Source organism: Cavia porcellus, unplaced genomic scaffold (assembly GCF_034190915.1).
Source record: "Cavia porcellus strain 051 isolate PalLab524CR breed Dunkin Hartley unplaced genomic scaffold, mCavPor4.1 scaffold_1, whole genome shotgun sequence".
Taxonomy (NCBI): domain Eukaryota; kingdom Metazoa; phylum Chordata; class Mammalia; order Rodentia; family Caviidae; genus Cavia; species Cavia porcellus.
This window is the reverse complement of record NW_026947484.1, coordinates 210,351,779-210,368,420: the sequence shown is the minus strand read 5'-3', so window position 1 is coordinate 210,368,420 and position 16,642 is coordinate 210,351,779. Positions and strand designations below refer to the sequence as shown.

Sequence of the window (16,642 nt, the reverse complement as noted above, 5' to 3'; positions counted from 1 at the left end):
CTAACACACACACTCACACTCACACTCACATGGCCCAGGGGTCAGAGAACCTGAGGGAGGATCAGGGAAGGCAGAGTAATCACAGGCCCAGCTGCTGCTTTACAGCAAGTAAGCCAAACAAGATCATCAGCAAAAGACATTGGTGCCTTGATTTACCCACTTAATTTCCTCTATGATTCTGGTCATACACTGACCTGGGTTGGAACAGAACCAAATTTCCTCATAAGGTCAGTACTGAAGCCAGCCATTAATTCTGAGTGGCTCTCATCTAACTTGGTGTGTGACCAGAATTGTGGAAAAGAATCACATTTATGAACTGAGGTACCACTTAAGGTGAACTACAAAAGACATGTTACTTTATTCTGCCTTCTTGTCTTCCCAAGAACTTTCTCTGTGGTCTGTGCTATATGGGAAGGGAAATTCTGGGAAGGGTTGGTCTGGTCAGCCTACCCCAGCTGACCTATTGTAATGTTATTGTGCTCAATAAGTGTTAAATGAAAGCTTGCCATGGTGCTTTTCTTGGAAGTTACCCAGGAGTCAGAATACCTCATCCTGATTCTGCATCTCAACAGGCTAACAAACCTTAAACAGGCCACTGATCCTGTTTAGTTTTGGTTTCCTTATTTGTAAAGTACCAAGAATAATCCCTGCATGAGGATCAGTTGAGATAATTTGAACAAAACACTGCACATTATAAGGCATAAAACAAGTAAGATGTAGTATCATAATATGATTATTATTATTAAGATAGAATTCAGTTTTCTAATGTATCCCCTAAAATTGATAGTTTCCCTTGAATTTACCTTACAGGTAACCAGGAAGATTCAGCTAGATGAAATGTATAGAAGCACTCTGTCAGCTGTCCTGTGGCATACTCAAAGGGACATTCTCATTCAATATGCACATGTTTTTACATCATGTTTTAGTTCTGAGCTAAATGGTTTAGAGGAGCAAGTATATAGCTTGAACCATTGGTGACCCTGGAAACTGAAGAGCTGTGACCGTTTCTTGGGTGGGAGTTGTGAGCAGTGGACGAGGTTTCAGTCCTGTAAATCTGGGCTTGCATTTCATAGCAGCCAAACTTACTCAGCAGAATGAAGAGATCCCTGCGGAAGTTCTTGGTAAAGATGGCGTAGAGGAAAGGGTTGGCACAGGAGTTGATGGGATAGAACAGGACCAGCAGAATCTTTGCCTTGGACACAGTGATGAGGGGCACCTTGAGGGAGGCAGAAATGGCAAAGAAAGAAATGGGTGCCATGCAGAGGAAGTCGGTGAAGATGAGCGTGGCCATGCGCTTTGCGATCCTGGTGTCACTAGCAGAGGACACGATGTTAGGATTCCTCACTGTGAGGTAGATGTGCAGGTAGCAGCCACAGATGACCACAAAGGCCAGGACATTGAGCACCAGGAGAAACATGACGTACAGCTGTGACAGAGGGCTGTCAATATCCATGGGTAGGCAGATGCTCACCTTCATGTAGCTGCTGACGCCAAAGATGGGAAAGAGGGCAGCTGCGGACGAGAAGATCCAGCCTATCACCATGATGCTGGCAGCATGGCGGAGCTGCACCTTGCAGTCCAGCTGCATGGCGTGGGTGATGGTGTGCCACCTCTCCAGGGTGATGGCTGTCAGAGTATAGACTGAGAGCTCACTGGCAAAGACAGTGAAAAAGCCAGCAGCGGCACAGCCTGCTCCAGTTTGCCAGTCAATGGCGTAGTTGTGGTACAGAGTCCTGGTATGGACATCAACTGATGCTATGAGCAGCAGGTAGATTCCAATGCAAAGGTCAGCAAAGGCCAGATTGCACATAAGGAAGCGGGGAACTGTGAGTTTGTACTGGCTGGTGGTAAGGACCACCAGCACAGCGACATTTCCAGTGATGGCCAGGATGCTAATAAACCATATCAAGACTCTGAGGATGTTGTACCCCATTATATCTTCACACGGGTTGAATGCATCTGGTTTAGGGGAGCAGGTCACATCTACCACTTCTTTACATAAATCATAATCAAATTCAGCATACATTGTGTCAAAGCCCCTGCTGTAACTGAATTCATCATCTTCTGCCAGAGAGACTCTCTGAGCCCCAGCCTGAGTTATATCATTGACTTCTTGCCTTAAAATAGATTTGTTGCAAATTGGATGAAGTTCAGAGCTAGAAAAATTAGAAAAAGTGAATAGAATCAACATCCTGGATGTAGAATGGCAAATATATTACCATCATTTTTCAGATAGAAATGATGGAGTTTCTTCCTGAAATTGTTTTCTCTTTGTCTAACATCTTGTTTGCCCTTGAGGCTGGGCTCAAGGGTTAATGTTGCTTACTGTAAATGAACAGAACAACTTGTATCTATATTTCTAGAGTCAGATGACCCACGGGCGAAACCAGCTGGCCACAACCTGACTGTGGGGAGGAAGGCGCCTGGGAGTAGCCAAACCTTGCTGTTAAGTGCAAATAATTTACAGCCCTCATCTCATCTCTACACTTTCTTTCCCCCGTCTCCATTCAGCTATCCCTTAATATGCCTGGGGAGAACATTGTGCTATACTCCAATCATTTATAGATCAGTTCATTCTCTGACACAAATGAGAATGGTTTGCTTGTTTTATCTCCACAAATTAGAGAACCAGAGTTTGTAGTTGGCTCTTGGCTGGCCCTATCCCATAGTCTTTGGTACTTGACTCCTGGGAGACCAGCTAATTTGCCTGAAATGGTGTCATGGCTCTGTTCTTTATCTCATGCCCCAGGAACCACAATAAATCTCATGCATGTGTTCTTCTTTCAAGGTAAACTTGGTTCATGCTAAATAGTTCCCTAGTGAGTTCCCAGCAGAGCAAACACAGGCTGCGAAGGGGCCTACTTTATTAGACGATTGTGATGTCCTCTAGGAACCTTATTCTCCATGGGTTTGCTTTCCTGTCTCAGTTTCCCCTTTAAGCCCAAACATACAGAAGGCCTTGTCAACAGGATAGAGGCATTTACAAGACTTCAATGAAATCCAGATGATAAATATTCAACCATAAATATTTATTGGTAGAATATGCATTCATATTCTCTCAGTTCTCTGCATGTAGACATAGAAGGAAATACTTCTGTTTTGAAACACTGGGAATATTTTTGAAGGGAAAAAACATTGTATATCTATCTGTAATCTGTCTGTCTGTCTGTGTATTTGTTTATCCATCCATCTTTACCTCTCCTGGTCTCACCGAAGGGCAAGTTCATAGTAAGGTTAAATGACAGCATTTTCTCAAGCATTATCATAATGTCAGTGAGCAGGGATGCAAGTATTAAACACCTTCGAAGGCCCTTGTAGGAAGGAGACACATGGCTGGAGGAGTGGATGCAGAGCAGCCCCACTTGATTCTAAAAGGCGAGTACTCGTTCAGGGCCTGACACAGCTCCAGGAGCTGTCAGGAAGTCATTTTGCTTTGATCCAAGGGACATAGTTTTTCTTTTTCCAAAGAAAATGTGATCTTTTGTTTTAGAAACTGGTAAGTCTTCTCAAGTCTATCATGGCTTGCTCTAAGAGGGCTAAATAATTATCACATGGGTAATTGTAAGTGCATGGAAGCAGAGTTTGAAAATCTGGTTTAATTGGAGATCTGAGATGGGCACAGAGGTCAGGAGGGCCATGTGGTGGCCTTGCCCTAGCTCTTGACTCTCACATCCTGTCACTAAATGGGCTATAACCCAACTTTAGGAATAGAAAATAAGTAACCTGATGCTTGTGGATTACAAATTTGGGTTACTGGAATGAAATCGAACTTAACCATCTAGAGATGGCTTTTACTTCCTGGAGCTGATTGTTGGTTTCTGTGCAGATGCTGATCCTTGGTGCTGCTACCAATATATTTCAAATATTGAGGCTTCCCTTCCCTGAAACAACTGACCCTTGGTGTGAGGTAAAGTGAATGATGTATGGCTCTGACATAAAACCAACAACAACAACATGGACCTGAGGGAAATGCAGTCTTGTCTCTGCGTTGCTTTGGCTCCCTAAGTGTGGTAAAGAGTTTTGAATTTGGCTTAGGGTTACTGTGTATAGTAGCCCTGATCAATCAGAGAACAGATGCTTAGGGTGGCATAGCAGAGCGTCCCAGAGCAGGAACTTGGAAGACAGGCACAGGTTTGGATCTGAGTTTGGTCAGTGTTTATCAAGTGTTTCTGAGCCTCAATTTCTGCCTTTGTGGGAAGGACTAATATTAATGATGAGTATGTATTACATAAAATATTAGAGGTAAAGATGCAGAATATTATAGTGTCTGCAGTGAGTACTCAGCAAGCATCAGCCACAGGAAGATGCTTACTATAGAGAGCCTTGGGTGGGTACTCAGAAGCATATCCCCCAGTGCATCCACTGAAATCCACTTGTGAAGAAATGACCTAAACTCAAGAGAAATTGATGAATAAATGAGTGAAATAACACAAGCTGAATGTAGAAGTATGATGGGAAATACTGTATCTGGTCCAGTGACAAATGAGGGGTGTGGTAGGCCCAGGCTTGGGACAAGATTCTACGAAGGCCATTGGCTAAATAAACCCAGCAGGAACAAAGGCCTCATAGGTACACTGTGGGCACTACTTCCAGATGAAGACACAACTTTAAACTTGAACCCCATCATCAAACCACATCTCCTATGATGTATAATGAAATGACACTGTCGTAGGAATATATCTTGGGATTTTCTTCTGAAAAATACAAAATAATGGTTATATGTGCCAATTTGCTAAATTAAAAATAATCAAACATCTGTACTTGAGTATGTGCAGGAAGGAAGTCGCAACAGGAGGCACTTGGAAAGAAGACCAAGTAGTCTTCTAGGGTTGTAGAAGCCTCCCTTTCATGAAGCCACATAAGGTGGTCTTATAATTCCTGGTTGGGTCAGCCCCAAGGCTATGTCTACATAGCTATGAGGAATCTGAACACTGTAATAAGAGATCCCTATGGCATGCTGGCATTGGGCCAAGCAGCATGGCACACCCTGCTCTTCCACTCAACATCCTTTGTGATGTCTCCCAAGGAGTATTCAGCTGCAGTGTCTTGGAAGCAAATTGGTATCTTTCTTACCCTGGCCAGAATAATTCTTGTCTGGAACATGAAAGAAGCAAGCCTTTTATTCATCCCAGGCCCATAAGAATTCTCACAGTCAGGAAGAAATTCATCAGCCCTGGAGCTATTCTGTGAGGAGCTACTGATTCTGACTAGCCTCCCAGTAGTACATGCCAATTCCTAGAAGCTATACTTTTTCTGCAGATCTTTCATATGGGTCTGAATGCTTCCAATGACTTTGAAAGCATTTTAGGGTATGAACCGTTTTGTTGCTTTTTGTTTTTGTTTGTTTTGTATGTAAACTAGGAATATGTGTACCTTTCTAGCTTACTGCATGTTGAAGATGGAATAATCAAGGAGATTGTTAAACAGTAAAGTACTACCACAGGGCAGCTGCATTAGTGCTGGAGAAGGCTAGAGAAAGGGCATCCTGTGATTGAGGACAGCTACATGGTGTGGGTTTTATCAGAGAGCTCAAGAGAGAGTAGGGGCTTCAAGAACTGATATCCAGCAACCTTTGAAATATCTGAAATGTGCAATCTTCAGATCCACTCAGTCTGTATTCTCTTCAGATCCTATGATTATAATTTTTAAACCAATTATCTATCAGGACTTGGTTCTATTTAGATCATCATCTTTAAATCTGCACATACTTGAACTGGCCCTCCTTGAAAACCAAAGTGATATGATGTCTCCATTTTCGTCCTCCTTATGAGTGGCTAAGGTCTGGGAACAAAGTGAATGGGCTGAGCATGGTTGGGGTTAGTTACAGATGTGCACATCAATCTTTGTTGTGGCATTTTTGCTCCTCATTTCCAAAGCTAATAGGATAGGACACTTATGGGGTGCAGAGTCTGGGATTTGAAGCATACATTGATACTGGTACAAAAGGAATAAATGTAAAGTATTGTCTATGAGTCAGATGCTATGTTTGATGTTCTCCAATTTAATATTTTGTATCATATGAGTAGTGATCTTCTGTGGACACATTTTCAAAGAAATTATGATTCCAGCCCTCATTCACCTTCCACAAAACTGCATCTTTGATCTAATACATGCCTCATGGCTTCAGCCGCAGAGGTATCTCTGCATGTGGATTCTTCTCATGTATCAGATATATAGAAGTTGTAGGCTGCGCTTTACCCTGGGGAAACACCCAAGTCAGGCCCCAGGAATGAACATGGAAGAACTCACATTTGACGTCTCCAGTTTGCAAAAGCACAGCAATGACTAGGGTAGGTGAGGCTGGCTTCCACAAGAGCAGCAAACTTTTCTAAGCTGGGGAGCTTTTTTAAGTTGTACGTCGACCTGGCCCTCAACTTCTTAAGATTTTCTAAGCCATGGCTAGGCAGAGAGTTGATCCTGGTTCTTGAAATGTCTCTATTAGGAGAAAAGAGAAATAAGATATGATTATTGTGAACTTCATTTTTCTGCTCTCAATAGCCAAAATAGTGGACATTCTAATGTATTGTTATTCTTACATAGGTTAAAAGGGAGCTCAAGTTTATCCACTGGGCCTCAATTGGGTCAATATTTAGCTAATAGGACATTCAGCTTGTGTAGGAGCCCTGGTACTTGCATTCCTGGTAGGAAGTGTTAGCAAGCTTCCCTGATTTCTGGGCATACTTGCACCCTGACTGATCTGGGGTCCAATGCTTACTTGTGAGTAGAATTATCCACCTCTTTTTCTGTAGCCTACCTATGCATGTCCACTAATTTTTGGAAGGCTGAGAAATAGATGCCATTTACCCCATCATAGCTGTAAAAATATGTCCAAAGAACTAGGGTGGAATCTGAAGCCAAATTTCAGAAAAGGGTAAGAAGAGACCACACCAAGGGAGGAAGAGAAGTCTTTCAGGCCTTAAAGTCAGTCTTGGCACCAAATTCAGGTAACAGAGAGAGTGAAAGTTATGAGTCTGGCCTCCATGCCAGACTGCCCACATGCACACCTGCCTCCAATATCTGTTAATTTGTGAATGTTATGATTCAAATGTGATGTGTTCCCCTAGAACTTAATTATTAAGGGCACTAGCCTCATCAAAGCTAGTAATTGATGAGTTCAGAATTGAATGGGCTATTAGGAGGTGGGGCATGTTTGGAAGACATAGGTCACTAGGGATGTGAGTTTAAGGGCCCTGGTAATTTTTCTTGGGCTTTTTCCTTCCTTCTCTGCTTCCAGATTGCCAAGTTTAGAGCAACTTTCCTCAGTTTCACTCTTCTGCCATGAGTTTCTTCTTTGGAGCCAGCCAGTCATGGACAGAATTTCCTAAAACCAGCAGTCAAATTAAACATCTTTTCCTTTAAATTGTTAAATGCTTTTTTTCCAACAATAGAAAGATGAGTAATACAGAATATAATCTTGATTGTTTAGCCCCACTCCTGGTACCAATTTTCAGTAGTTAGTTTTTCATCATTGTGATAAAATACCTGAAAAAAAAATAAAGAAGTTTATTTTGGCCTACAGTTTCTGAAGTGTCAGTCCACAGGTAATTGTTTCAGTGGGTTTGAGTTGAGGTAGAGCATCACTGCAGAGGGTTGTGGTGGAACATTGCTCAACTCATGGCTGATGGGAAGCAGGGAGACAGGGAAGTGAGAGAGAGGAATTTGAGGGCCAGATATACACTTCAAAGGCGCATACTTGGTAACCTGTTTTCCCCAACCAGGCCCACCTCTTAACAGCCCATCCACCTATGAACTCATTGATGAATCAGTCTATTGATGAGGTGAGCACCCCCATGATCCAGTCACCTCTCTAGGCCTTATCTCTGAACACTGTTGCATTGAGGATCAAGCCCTCAATACATGAATCTTTGGGGGACACTTCATATTGATACCTTGGTCAAATTATGTCACTTTTTCATGTTTTAGTTTATTTTACTTCAGAGGTTGCTGTGAAATTTAACTGAGTTAAGGAACATAGAGAACTTCCTGGCCTTCAGAGAACTATTATTTTTTTAAATTTTATTTTAAAGAGGGTAAAACTAAACATAGCAAAACAGAGCAAAGCAGATCAGAAAAAAAAAAAAACAAAGTAAGTAACACAGATTTCAAAGCAAGACAACAGGAGATCTATAGTGGCTACCATAATGTCTCTTGTTTTCTTCTAAATAGTTGTTTATATCTTCAAATGCAATGAATTCATACAAAACAAAATAGTATTAAACTAATTGCAACAGAGTGATGAAGGCATTATAGGTCTTCAAAACTGGCCAATAGGAAAATCAACAATTACTAACATAATCTCTACAGAGAATTATTATTAATAAACATCAAAATGTACAAGAAGAAAATGAAAAAGGGGAGGAAGAGGAAGAAGAAGAGGAAGATGAGGAGGAGAGAGGTGGGGAGATGAGAGGAGAAGAAAGGCAGTCGTTGCTTTATATAGGTATCTCTGCCTGGATGCAAACCAGCAGAGGTCTAATGGGAGTTGGCACAAATGAACAGTTTGTGAGTCCCATCCTTTTTGGCAGCAACCACAGTGATGTGGGTACTTGTCTGGCAGCCCCATCGGTAGCTGTAACCCTCAACACCAAGTCAAACTTTGAAGGATATTTAAATGGCACCAGATTTGATCCATGGGGGCCAGGGTTTGGCCATGAGTGTGTGTATCTAGTATGGGAGGTAGAAAGTGACCAGGACAGGTTCATTTAAGTAGCCTGGGAGACTCTTGGTTATGCCAGAAGAAGAAGTAGAAGAAGAAGAAAAAGAAGAAGGAGGAGGGGGGGGGAGGAGGAGGAGGCAAAGAAGGAGAAGGAGAAAAAAGAAAAAGAAGAGGAGGAGGAAGAGGAGCAGGAGGAGGAAGATGAGGAGGAAGAGGAGGAGGAGGGAGAGGAGGAGAAGGAGGAGGAGGATCTTGTAATGTCAGCTATCAGCCAAAGCAGCTGGTGCTTACAGCAATGAAACCTAGGGGTGTGCATCTGTATCTGATACTTCATATGTTCTCACGGTCTGGTGAAAACTTTTTTCCCCCACTGTGTCACCTTCTTGCTCAAAAATTTACCAAGCCTTCTTATTGTCCAGTGAGAAGCTCCCTCAGTTTCTTCCGTCCTTGTCACTTCTCAACACAAATGATAATGGTTTCCATAATGGAAGTCATTAGTTCTTGGCCCTCCAGTTCAGTTGAGTTTCTCTCTTAGCCCCTGAAAAGCAATGCTCACTCCAGGTGTTTTAATTCTCAATTATGCTTCACAGGTGAACACTCCTCTCTAAGAAGCCTTTTCCAAGTCACATTTTCTTTATTTCTTCTGACTTCTCCTTTGAATTTTTTCTAATTTTTTGTTAGTTTTACTTCTTTTCTGTGAAGTTGAAACTGTCCTTTACACACTGATGTTTCTCCAAACCCAGGATGCATATACCTTTCCAGGTGATCTTACCTACTCACTTGGTTTCAAGGGCCAGGCCTACACTGACAGCTTATGAACACAGAACCCAGTTCAGGTGCCATATCCAAACTCTCCGCAAAACCTCTTTGGTACTGCATAGGGCCAGATGCTTTTTTTTAAAAAATAGCACTCAGTGCTATCACTGCAGGGTACATATTCTAGTGTCCAAATGTAACTTTTCCACTGTTTTGCATTATATTGTAGTTCTTCAGAGTTAGGGTCCTCTGACCGCATGTCCCTGTGATGACCGAGTCTTCACTCTCTGTAGATCAATAGTTCAGTTGTGTCAGTTCTTTTCTCAGCCTCTGGAACACCTGGTTTCTTTTGTAGGTGAGCCCTCTTCTGACCTTCTTTGCTTTTGACACTGGCTCTGTTCTCTGTGACTAAGTTTTGATATCTTCTGGCCTTTGGTTTCCTCTTTTCCCCCCTCAAATGTGGAAGACAGCACAAGCTATGATCTAGCTCCCTGTTTTATGTACAGTAGTTCAAAGGTCCCTTCAAAGAATGAGATAAAAACATTTAAAGAAATCCTTCAAGAACAATTTCAAGTTTTAAATGAAAGCAATCATTACCTATCATGAACATCTTCCAGAAGCAAGCAGTACAAAAACCCTATTTTTCTTTAATTATGCCTTCTTCCTATATATTTTCCAAAGCTAAACAGATGTTTTGTCCCATCTATAGAGTTTCATCTTATGGTATCTAATATGCTCTGTGGTGGGCTGAAGATATTTGTGAATTCTTTAGTTCTTTCTTTCCATGAAGGGTCTTTTTGCATTTCCCTCAAAACTGGTCTGAGCTGAGATGTCTTTGGACCACAGAGCATGATGGAAATATTGCTAGTCAAGTTCTGGATATAGCTTCTGAGAGTACCTGCAGCCTCTGTCTTGGTTTCGTGGACTGCTGAGCTGGCATGAAAGAATTTCAGACTCCCTTGAGGCTACCACACTGACACAAGCCTGAGCCATGTAGAGAGCCACGTGGATAGAGAGAAAGAAAACACACACACATTATCCCCACCCCACACCAATGAGCATATGTGTTTCATGCATGTGAACAAAGCAGGTAACTTGGAAGTTGATTCCCTAAGCTATCTGAGATGACCGTGTATGGATCAGAGACAACCCATCTAAATTTCTGACACATGAAATTCAGAGCAAAATGGAATGATTTTTAAGCCACTAAGGTTTAATGCAGCAATAAAGAACCACAACAGACTCTACTGAAGTCTTCATGACTTTATCATCTCTGTTTTTTAAACAACTGTTGAGATGTTTATTTTTCTTGGCAACTATTCTAAGTACAAAGCTATTATGTTTTGTATGCTTTCTGACTCTTATTACCTACTGTTGTTTTAGGTTCCACAATTTTTACTAACATTTTATCCCGCCTTGAGGGTAGAAGGCTCTAACATTCTCAGCAATGCCATTAGGGTAACAAGCACTCGGGAAATTATTGCTTTGTTTAAAGATATGCTGGGGAGTCACTTTGGAGAAGGGCTGGGGAAGACAGTAGATGGATTACCCCAGCCAGCTGCGATGCCCCTAGACTCTACAGTTATGAAGACTCTTTTACCTTATATGATCTCTTCTATTGTTTTGTATTTTTTGAAGTATCCTCTGTGTTTATTTCCTCTGTTACATTTCACATGCCCCAAACCAGAGATTACGAAGACACTTTTGTGTTGTGTGTGTCTGGCACAGGAATGGGCTCATCCAGTCTATTCAGTAGGTAGTTGTTTGATTAGCAGGGATGCCTCAACAGTGTAATAAACATGAGAGATTGGAGCAATTCTTATAAATGAGCTCATTCTAAAGGGAGAGAAGTGCAAAATCTGGATTTAAGGACTGAGAAGAAAAATCTGGATTTAAAACAAGTTCAGCAAAATGATGTTTCTGCTGCAGTTATTATATGAAGTGAAGAGTGTCAAAGCTATCAAAGATGGGAGCGACATTGTGCGAGATCCATAAGGAGAAACACATGCACTGGGAGGAAGCAGACTGATGTATTGGGTGGCATAGTTTAAATGCAATTCATTGTTTAGGTGTTGGATTTGTAATCTCTCTTGGGAAACTTGGGTTCCTGTCTGCCTGCTCATTGTTCTGGAGCTAGCTTGTTATTCTGGATTCCTTTATGTTCAGGCTGCAAAATATGTGGTTGCTGCCGTTTCCACGAGGTAGGCTTGTTGCTTTGAGATTAAGGTATTTTGTCACTGCGTTGGGATTCAGATGCTGGTAGATAACGAAGACGGGAATGGTTGGTACGAGATTCAAGGTCACTTAAAATACAGTACAGAAAAACAAATTCTTTAGCGAAAATAGTTGCTGAATGAAAACGGAATAAAGATACTGTAGAAATCTTACTATACACTTCCTGGAGTGACCAAAATGTGGAGCAAGTCAGGGTTTCCCACTTTTAGACCGCCCCTCACCCAAATTCCTTTCTCTAGTATTTCCATGAGTAAAGAAAAGTCCATAAAAATGCAATTCAGCGAGGACAAAATAGTACATAAGTCTTGTTCAGTTATGTTTGAGACTTACCTATAGTAATGTTCCCAATTTTACTCTCTGAAAATACACACATACATAGACCCTTCTATAAGGACTGGAAATATGATGTTTAATTTTATAGCTCCTTCTTAAAAAAGCTTTCTGCTCTTCAAATGTAAATGCTTCTGGGGGGAGTAACAAACAGTTCTTATAAATAGGTGTCAGTTTGGGATTAAAAGATACATAGATATGTTTTGTCTTACTTTGTATTGTTTCTCCCTCTAATATAGAAAGGATAGAAATACATGTTAAGACTCATGCATATATAGAATCTACAAACAGTTGATGAGAACTGATCTTATAACACATGATGAAATGAACAGATACTTTGAAGAAAAAAAGACACTAAAATACCTGGTGCTGATCCTGGAGTGTCATAATGTGAAACTCAGCAATAGTATTATTCTTTGTTCAGAGGGATATTAGCCTGCTTGGATTTATTCAGTCTCAACATAATTGAAGATATGGATAACTGCATGCATGTTTAAGGATATAGGATTGATAACCATATTTCTAAGTTTTTGTTGAATAGTTGAACAGAACTGGTTGCAGTCTCACTGTTTGAATCCTCACTTTATATGCTCCACTTTAGTATCTTGAATTTGTAAGAAGACAATCTGTAATCATCAACTAGTGCTTTCTTACTGTTTATTTTTTCTTTGAAATTAGTATTATTTCTACCCATTTTCTGTTTTGTTTAGTCTTTCATTAAATTAAATAAAAAAAAGACACTGCAGTACCCAGTGCTGATCCCAGAGTGTCATGTTGTGAAATCCAGCAATACTATTATTCTTGGTTCAAAACGATTTTAACCTGCTTTAGTTTGTTTAATCACAGCATCAATGGAGATATGGATAACTGCATGTATGTTTAAGCATATAGGACTGACAACCATGTTACTAAGTTTCTGTTGGACAGTTGAACAGAACTGTTTGCAGTCTCGCTGTTTGAATTCCCACTTTACATGTTCCATTTTTGTATCTTGAACAACTGTTTGTAAAACAACAATATGTAAACATCAACTAGTGATTTCTTACTGTTTATTTTTTTCTCTGAATGTATGTATTATTTCTACCTATTTTCCATTTTGTTTAGTCTTTCTTTAAATAAAATTATTTTAAAAAGATACATAGATAGTTGGTAAAGCATTATTTCTGGGTGTGTGGTGGGACTGTTTCCAGAGGAGGTTGGCACCTTGATCAGTGGATTTAAGGGAGAACCGTCATCACCCAGTGTGGGTGAGCGTTATCTCATTGGCTGTGGCTTGCAGAGAATAACAGGAGACAAGGTAAATCCCCCAGGCAAGAATAACAGTCATGGCTCCCCAGCCCTAAGGTCTTTAACTTGGATGGAGACATACAACTAACTACCCTGGTTTTCCAGCTCATGCCATGGGACTTCTCAGCCTCCATATTCACATGATCCAATTTGCCCATCAGATTCTCTCCGATATTTATCTATGTATAAGTCTGTATCCTGTTGGCTCTCTTTCTTTGGAGAATCCTGACCAGCACAGTGACTATTGGATAAAAAGAAGCTCTGGGGACCATGAAGAAGAGTTATTCTGGGCAATCACAGTTTGAGGAATAAAGGAAATCATAGGATGCGATGGAGTCTCTAAGCCTTGAGAGCCAAGTGAAAGAGTTCAGAATTCACATGAATTGAAGAATGGCTGGATTGCAATCTGTATTTTTGTACAATTAGTCTTAAAAATATCTTAAGACTGGATATAGTAGGTGCTCTGTAAATAGCTGCTAAATGAATGAGAAGGAAAAATGATTTAAAGCAGAAAGAGAATGAGGTGGTTTTTGTAGAAACTCAGGTCTAGGATGACAGTTTCAGTCTTCACATTGTGACTTCACCTGTTAGATGTCACTGTGTCACAGATGACAAGGATTCACTGGGCATCTGCTTCATGTAGTGATAGCCTCCCTGAAATTCATTCAGTGTCTATTATACTGAGGTGAGTGGATCCCTCCCATCAGATACTTTAGCGCAGGCACTGTTTTGTTTCGTTTCTAAGTATCTCCATCTCTTTCACCTGATCTAGTGCAAAACATGTGATAGGTGCTCAGCTGTCAACATCTCTGGAACACATTCCTGGGAAGCTTAGATACCCTCAATGGGTGTTTAAGAATGTTTATTTCTGTCCTTGTTCCTGAAGGTAGTGTGATTAGGGAGATGGAATAGTTGTGGTCTGGTGTTCTTAATATTTGTCTTTTACACTCATCAGGTCTAACGACTGTGGCATTTTTATTGAAAAAATTCCTATCAGTTAACATTTCAATGCATACTAACTTCTGGCAATGAGTGGTTTTGAGAAGTTAAATCCTGAAAAGTACCAGCACAGACTCCGTGGGTTGATGGCTTTGTGCAGAATGGATTCAGTAATCCTAGATTGTTTCCACATTGTTTATATACTTGGTTTGGAGTTAGATGGCAAGGGAGACAGCAGTAGGTAATGATGCTGAGTCAGGAGTTAAGGAGCACTCTGTGCCCCATTTAATAAAGTGTGTTATAGCCACTGCCACAAATTTGATTTGAACAATTTCTATTTTTCCCAGAAAAGATGTTATTACAGGTCAATCATTTCCATAAGTGAGAGCACATTTCTGGTGTATACTACACTGACAGATGGCTAGAAGACCTCTCTTTCATGATCCCAGGCGGGATAAAAAGGCAATTTACTATCTATAGGACTGTGGGTACACGGATAATGGAAGAGAATCATTCTTATACAAATAACTCAGTGTTTGAATCTGAACTATCAAATGAATCTGAGCTATAGCCAAATCAATTTGATAAACCATCGGAATATGATTGTGCTGGCTCCAGCCTGCAAAGGCAATGCATTAAATTTTCCCCACAGGAAACTGTTTCCTAAGGAACGGCAATTGCTTGATTGCTGAGAAAAGGCTTGAGCGAGTTCAGACTATCAGGTGAAAACTCAGATGGCTGCCGGTGTTCAAGGTCAAGACTCACCGGGGGAAACGAGGCTGCTGGCCGCTCCTTGGGACTCCGTGGAGCTGACCTGCATGGCTCTAGTTTTGACGCACCTGTTTCTCTTTGCAGCGGAACAGCTCTTTCTTGCTCTCTCAGGTGGCTCTGGACTCTCAGGTCCAGAAGCTCCTGTTCTTACTCAAATACAAATTTCACCTTTAGGAAAGGAGCTGTCATCGGTTTGGATGTACTTCCCAAATGCCTTTTGGATTCCTTCCACGCATCTGCTGGGGACACAGGGTAAGTCTATGGGGGAGGAAGGTCCACTACGGTCAGCTAATGGAGGAGCTCTCTGGAGTCTGGGCGAGGCTTCCCAACTTTCAGAGTGCTCTCTGGATCCAGCAGCAGCAATTCCACAGGAGAAGGTGTTAGTGATGCCAATTCTCAGGCCTCAACGCTGACCCAAGAATCAAAAATTCCTGGCTGTAGGCCTTGAAAGACATCCAGGTGATTTTGGTGCACAAACAAATTTGGAAGCACTGCTGTAGGTCAGTTGAGAACCATTTACAGCCAGAAAGGCAGCTTTTCACAGGGCTGTACTTAGAATTCTTCTGAGCTGACTTACTGAAGATTTGATTCCTCCCTAGTAGCATCTCCTTGCTAGTACCCAAAGACTTTTTCAGTAGAAGCTTGGCCCCTTCCTCAATTCAGTAAAGTTCCGAAGACCCATCTGCACTCCAGGGAACCTGCTCCCTGTGGAACCAGCTGAGCCTTCTTTGAAAAATTCATTGCCACTCAGTTTCCCCTGAGCAACATTTCTGCTTCTGCCAAGCATCCCCCATAAACACTGAGGACTCTTTTCAGCAAGCCTCCTGGATTCAGGAGCCCAGATGTGTCTCACTGGGGAAGAGGGAATCCGACCACAGGCATGGCCATGGTCCTGCATGAGCAGCATCTATTGTGTGCTGAGCAGCACAGGCATTCTCTCCTAGCAGCTGGGATGGGCTGGTCTTCCACACACTTCACATAAGCAGCCCTCAGGCCTGGAGAAAGTGGGGTGCAGGACACGGACTAGGCCTTTCCTCTGTCTGCATCTTGGGGCAGCATGTGCAAAGGCTTGAAGGACATTTGGAAAAGCCTCCAAGCCCTAGAGGGGAGGCTTGATGGAAAATTGAGGGAGGATATGAAAGCTAGCAATTATAGTCTGGGCTTTCAGCCAGGGTCTTGGACATCTATTCTCATACACTGAGATGAAAGAGTGGGGAATGGATTATTATTCTCAGCACTTAGAGTCATGAGCAGTGCTTCTTTATTCCACCAGATTTCTACAAATTTCATTTACTTAACTCTGCTCATATATGCTCCGGTAGTAGAGGGGTGGAGCAATGGACCCATAGCTGGAACAAAGCTGAACTGCTTCTGTTGGTGATGTCCCTCTATGTCCCTGAGTCCACAGCAGTGCAGTCAAGAACATTTGCACTTTGTGTTTTCTATTAAACATTCTGAGATAGGTTGTAACACACTTGGCCTGGAACCCGCTTACACCATCTCAGGAGATATTCTGTGCTGTGTTCACATGTCACTGACTTATGTTCTTTGGCCAAAAGGCTGGTGTTAACAATGACCCTCACCTCTCTTGCACTTCACCACCATTTCCAGGGCACTTTACTGAGTAACTTTTAGATGTTTGACAGATGAGTTCATGGCTAGATGTTA

The 16,642-nt window shown here is 41.6% G+C and overlaps 1 protein-coding gene and 1 long non-coding RNA gene across 2 annotated transcripts in view; one reads left to right on the top strand and one right to left on the bottom strand.

Annotated features, from left to right (window-relative positions):
- The window catches only part of LOC134471074 (uncharacterized), a 64,046-nt gene that overhangs the window by 14,850 nt on the left and 32,554 nt on the right, over window positions 1-16,642 (top strand). The gene's annotated exons all lie outside the window — the stretch shown is intronic.
- Window positions 716-16,642, bottom strand: part of Fshr (follicle stimulating hormone receptor) — a 169,168-nt gene continuing 153,241 nt past the window's right edge. The window contains 4 exon segments of the mRNA NM_001172949.1: window positions 716-1,667; window positions 1,669-1,680; window positions 1,683-2,156; window positions 6,250-6,435. Coding sequence (NP_001166420.1) covers window positions 923-1,667; window positions 1,669-1,680; window positions 1,683-2,156; window positions 6,250-6,435 — 1,417 coding nt within the window. The 3' untranslated portion in view covers window positions 716-922.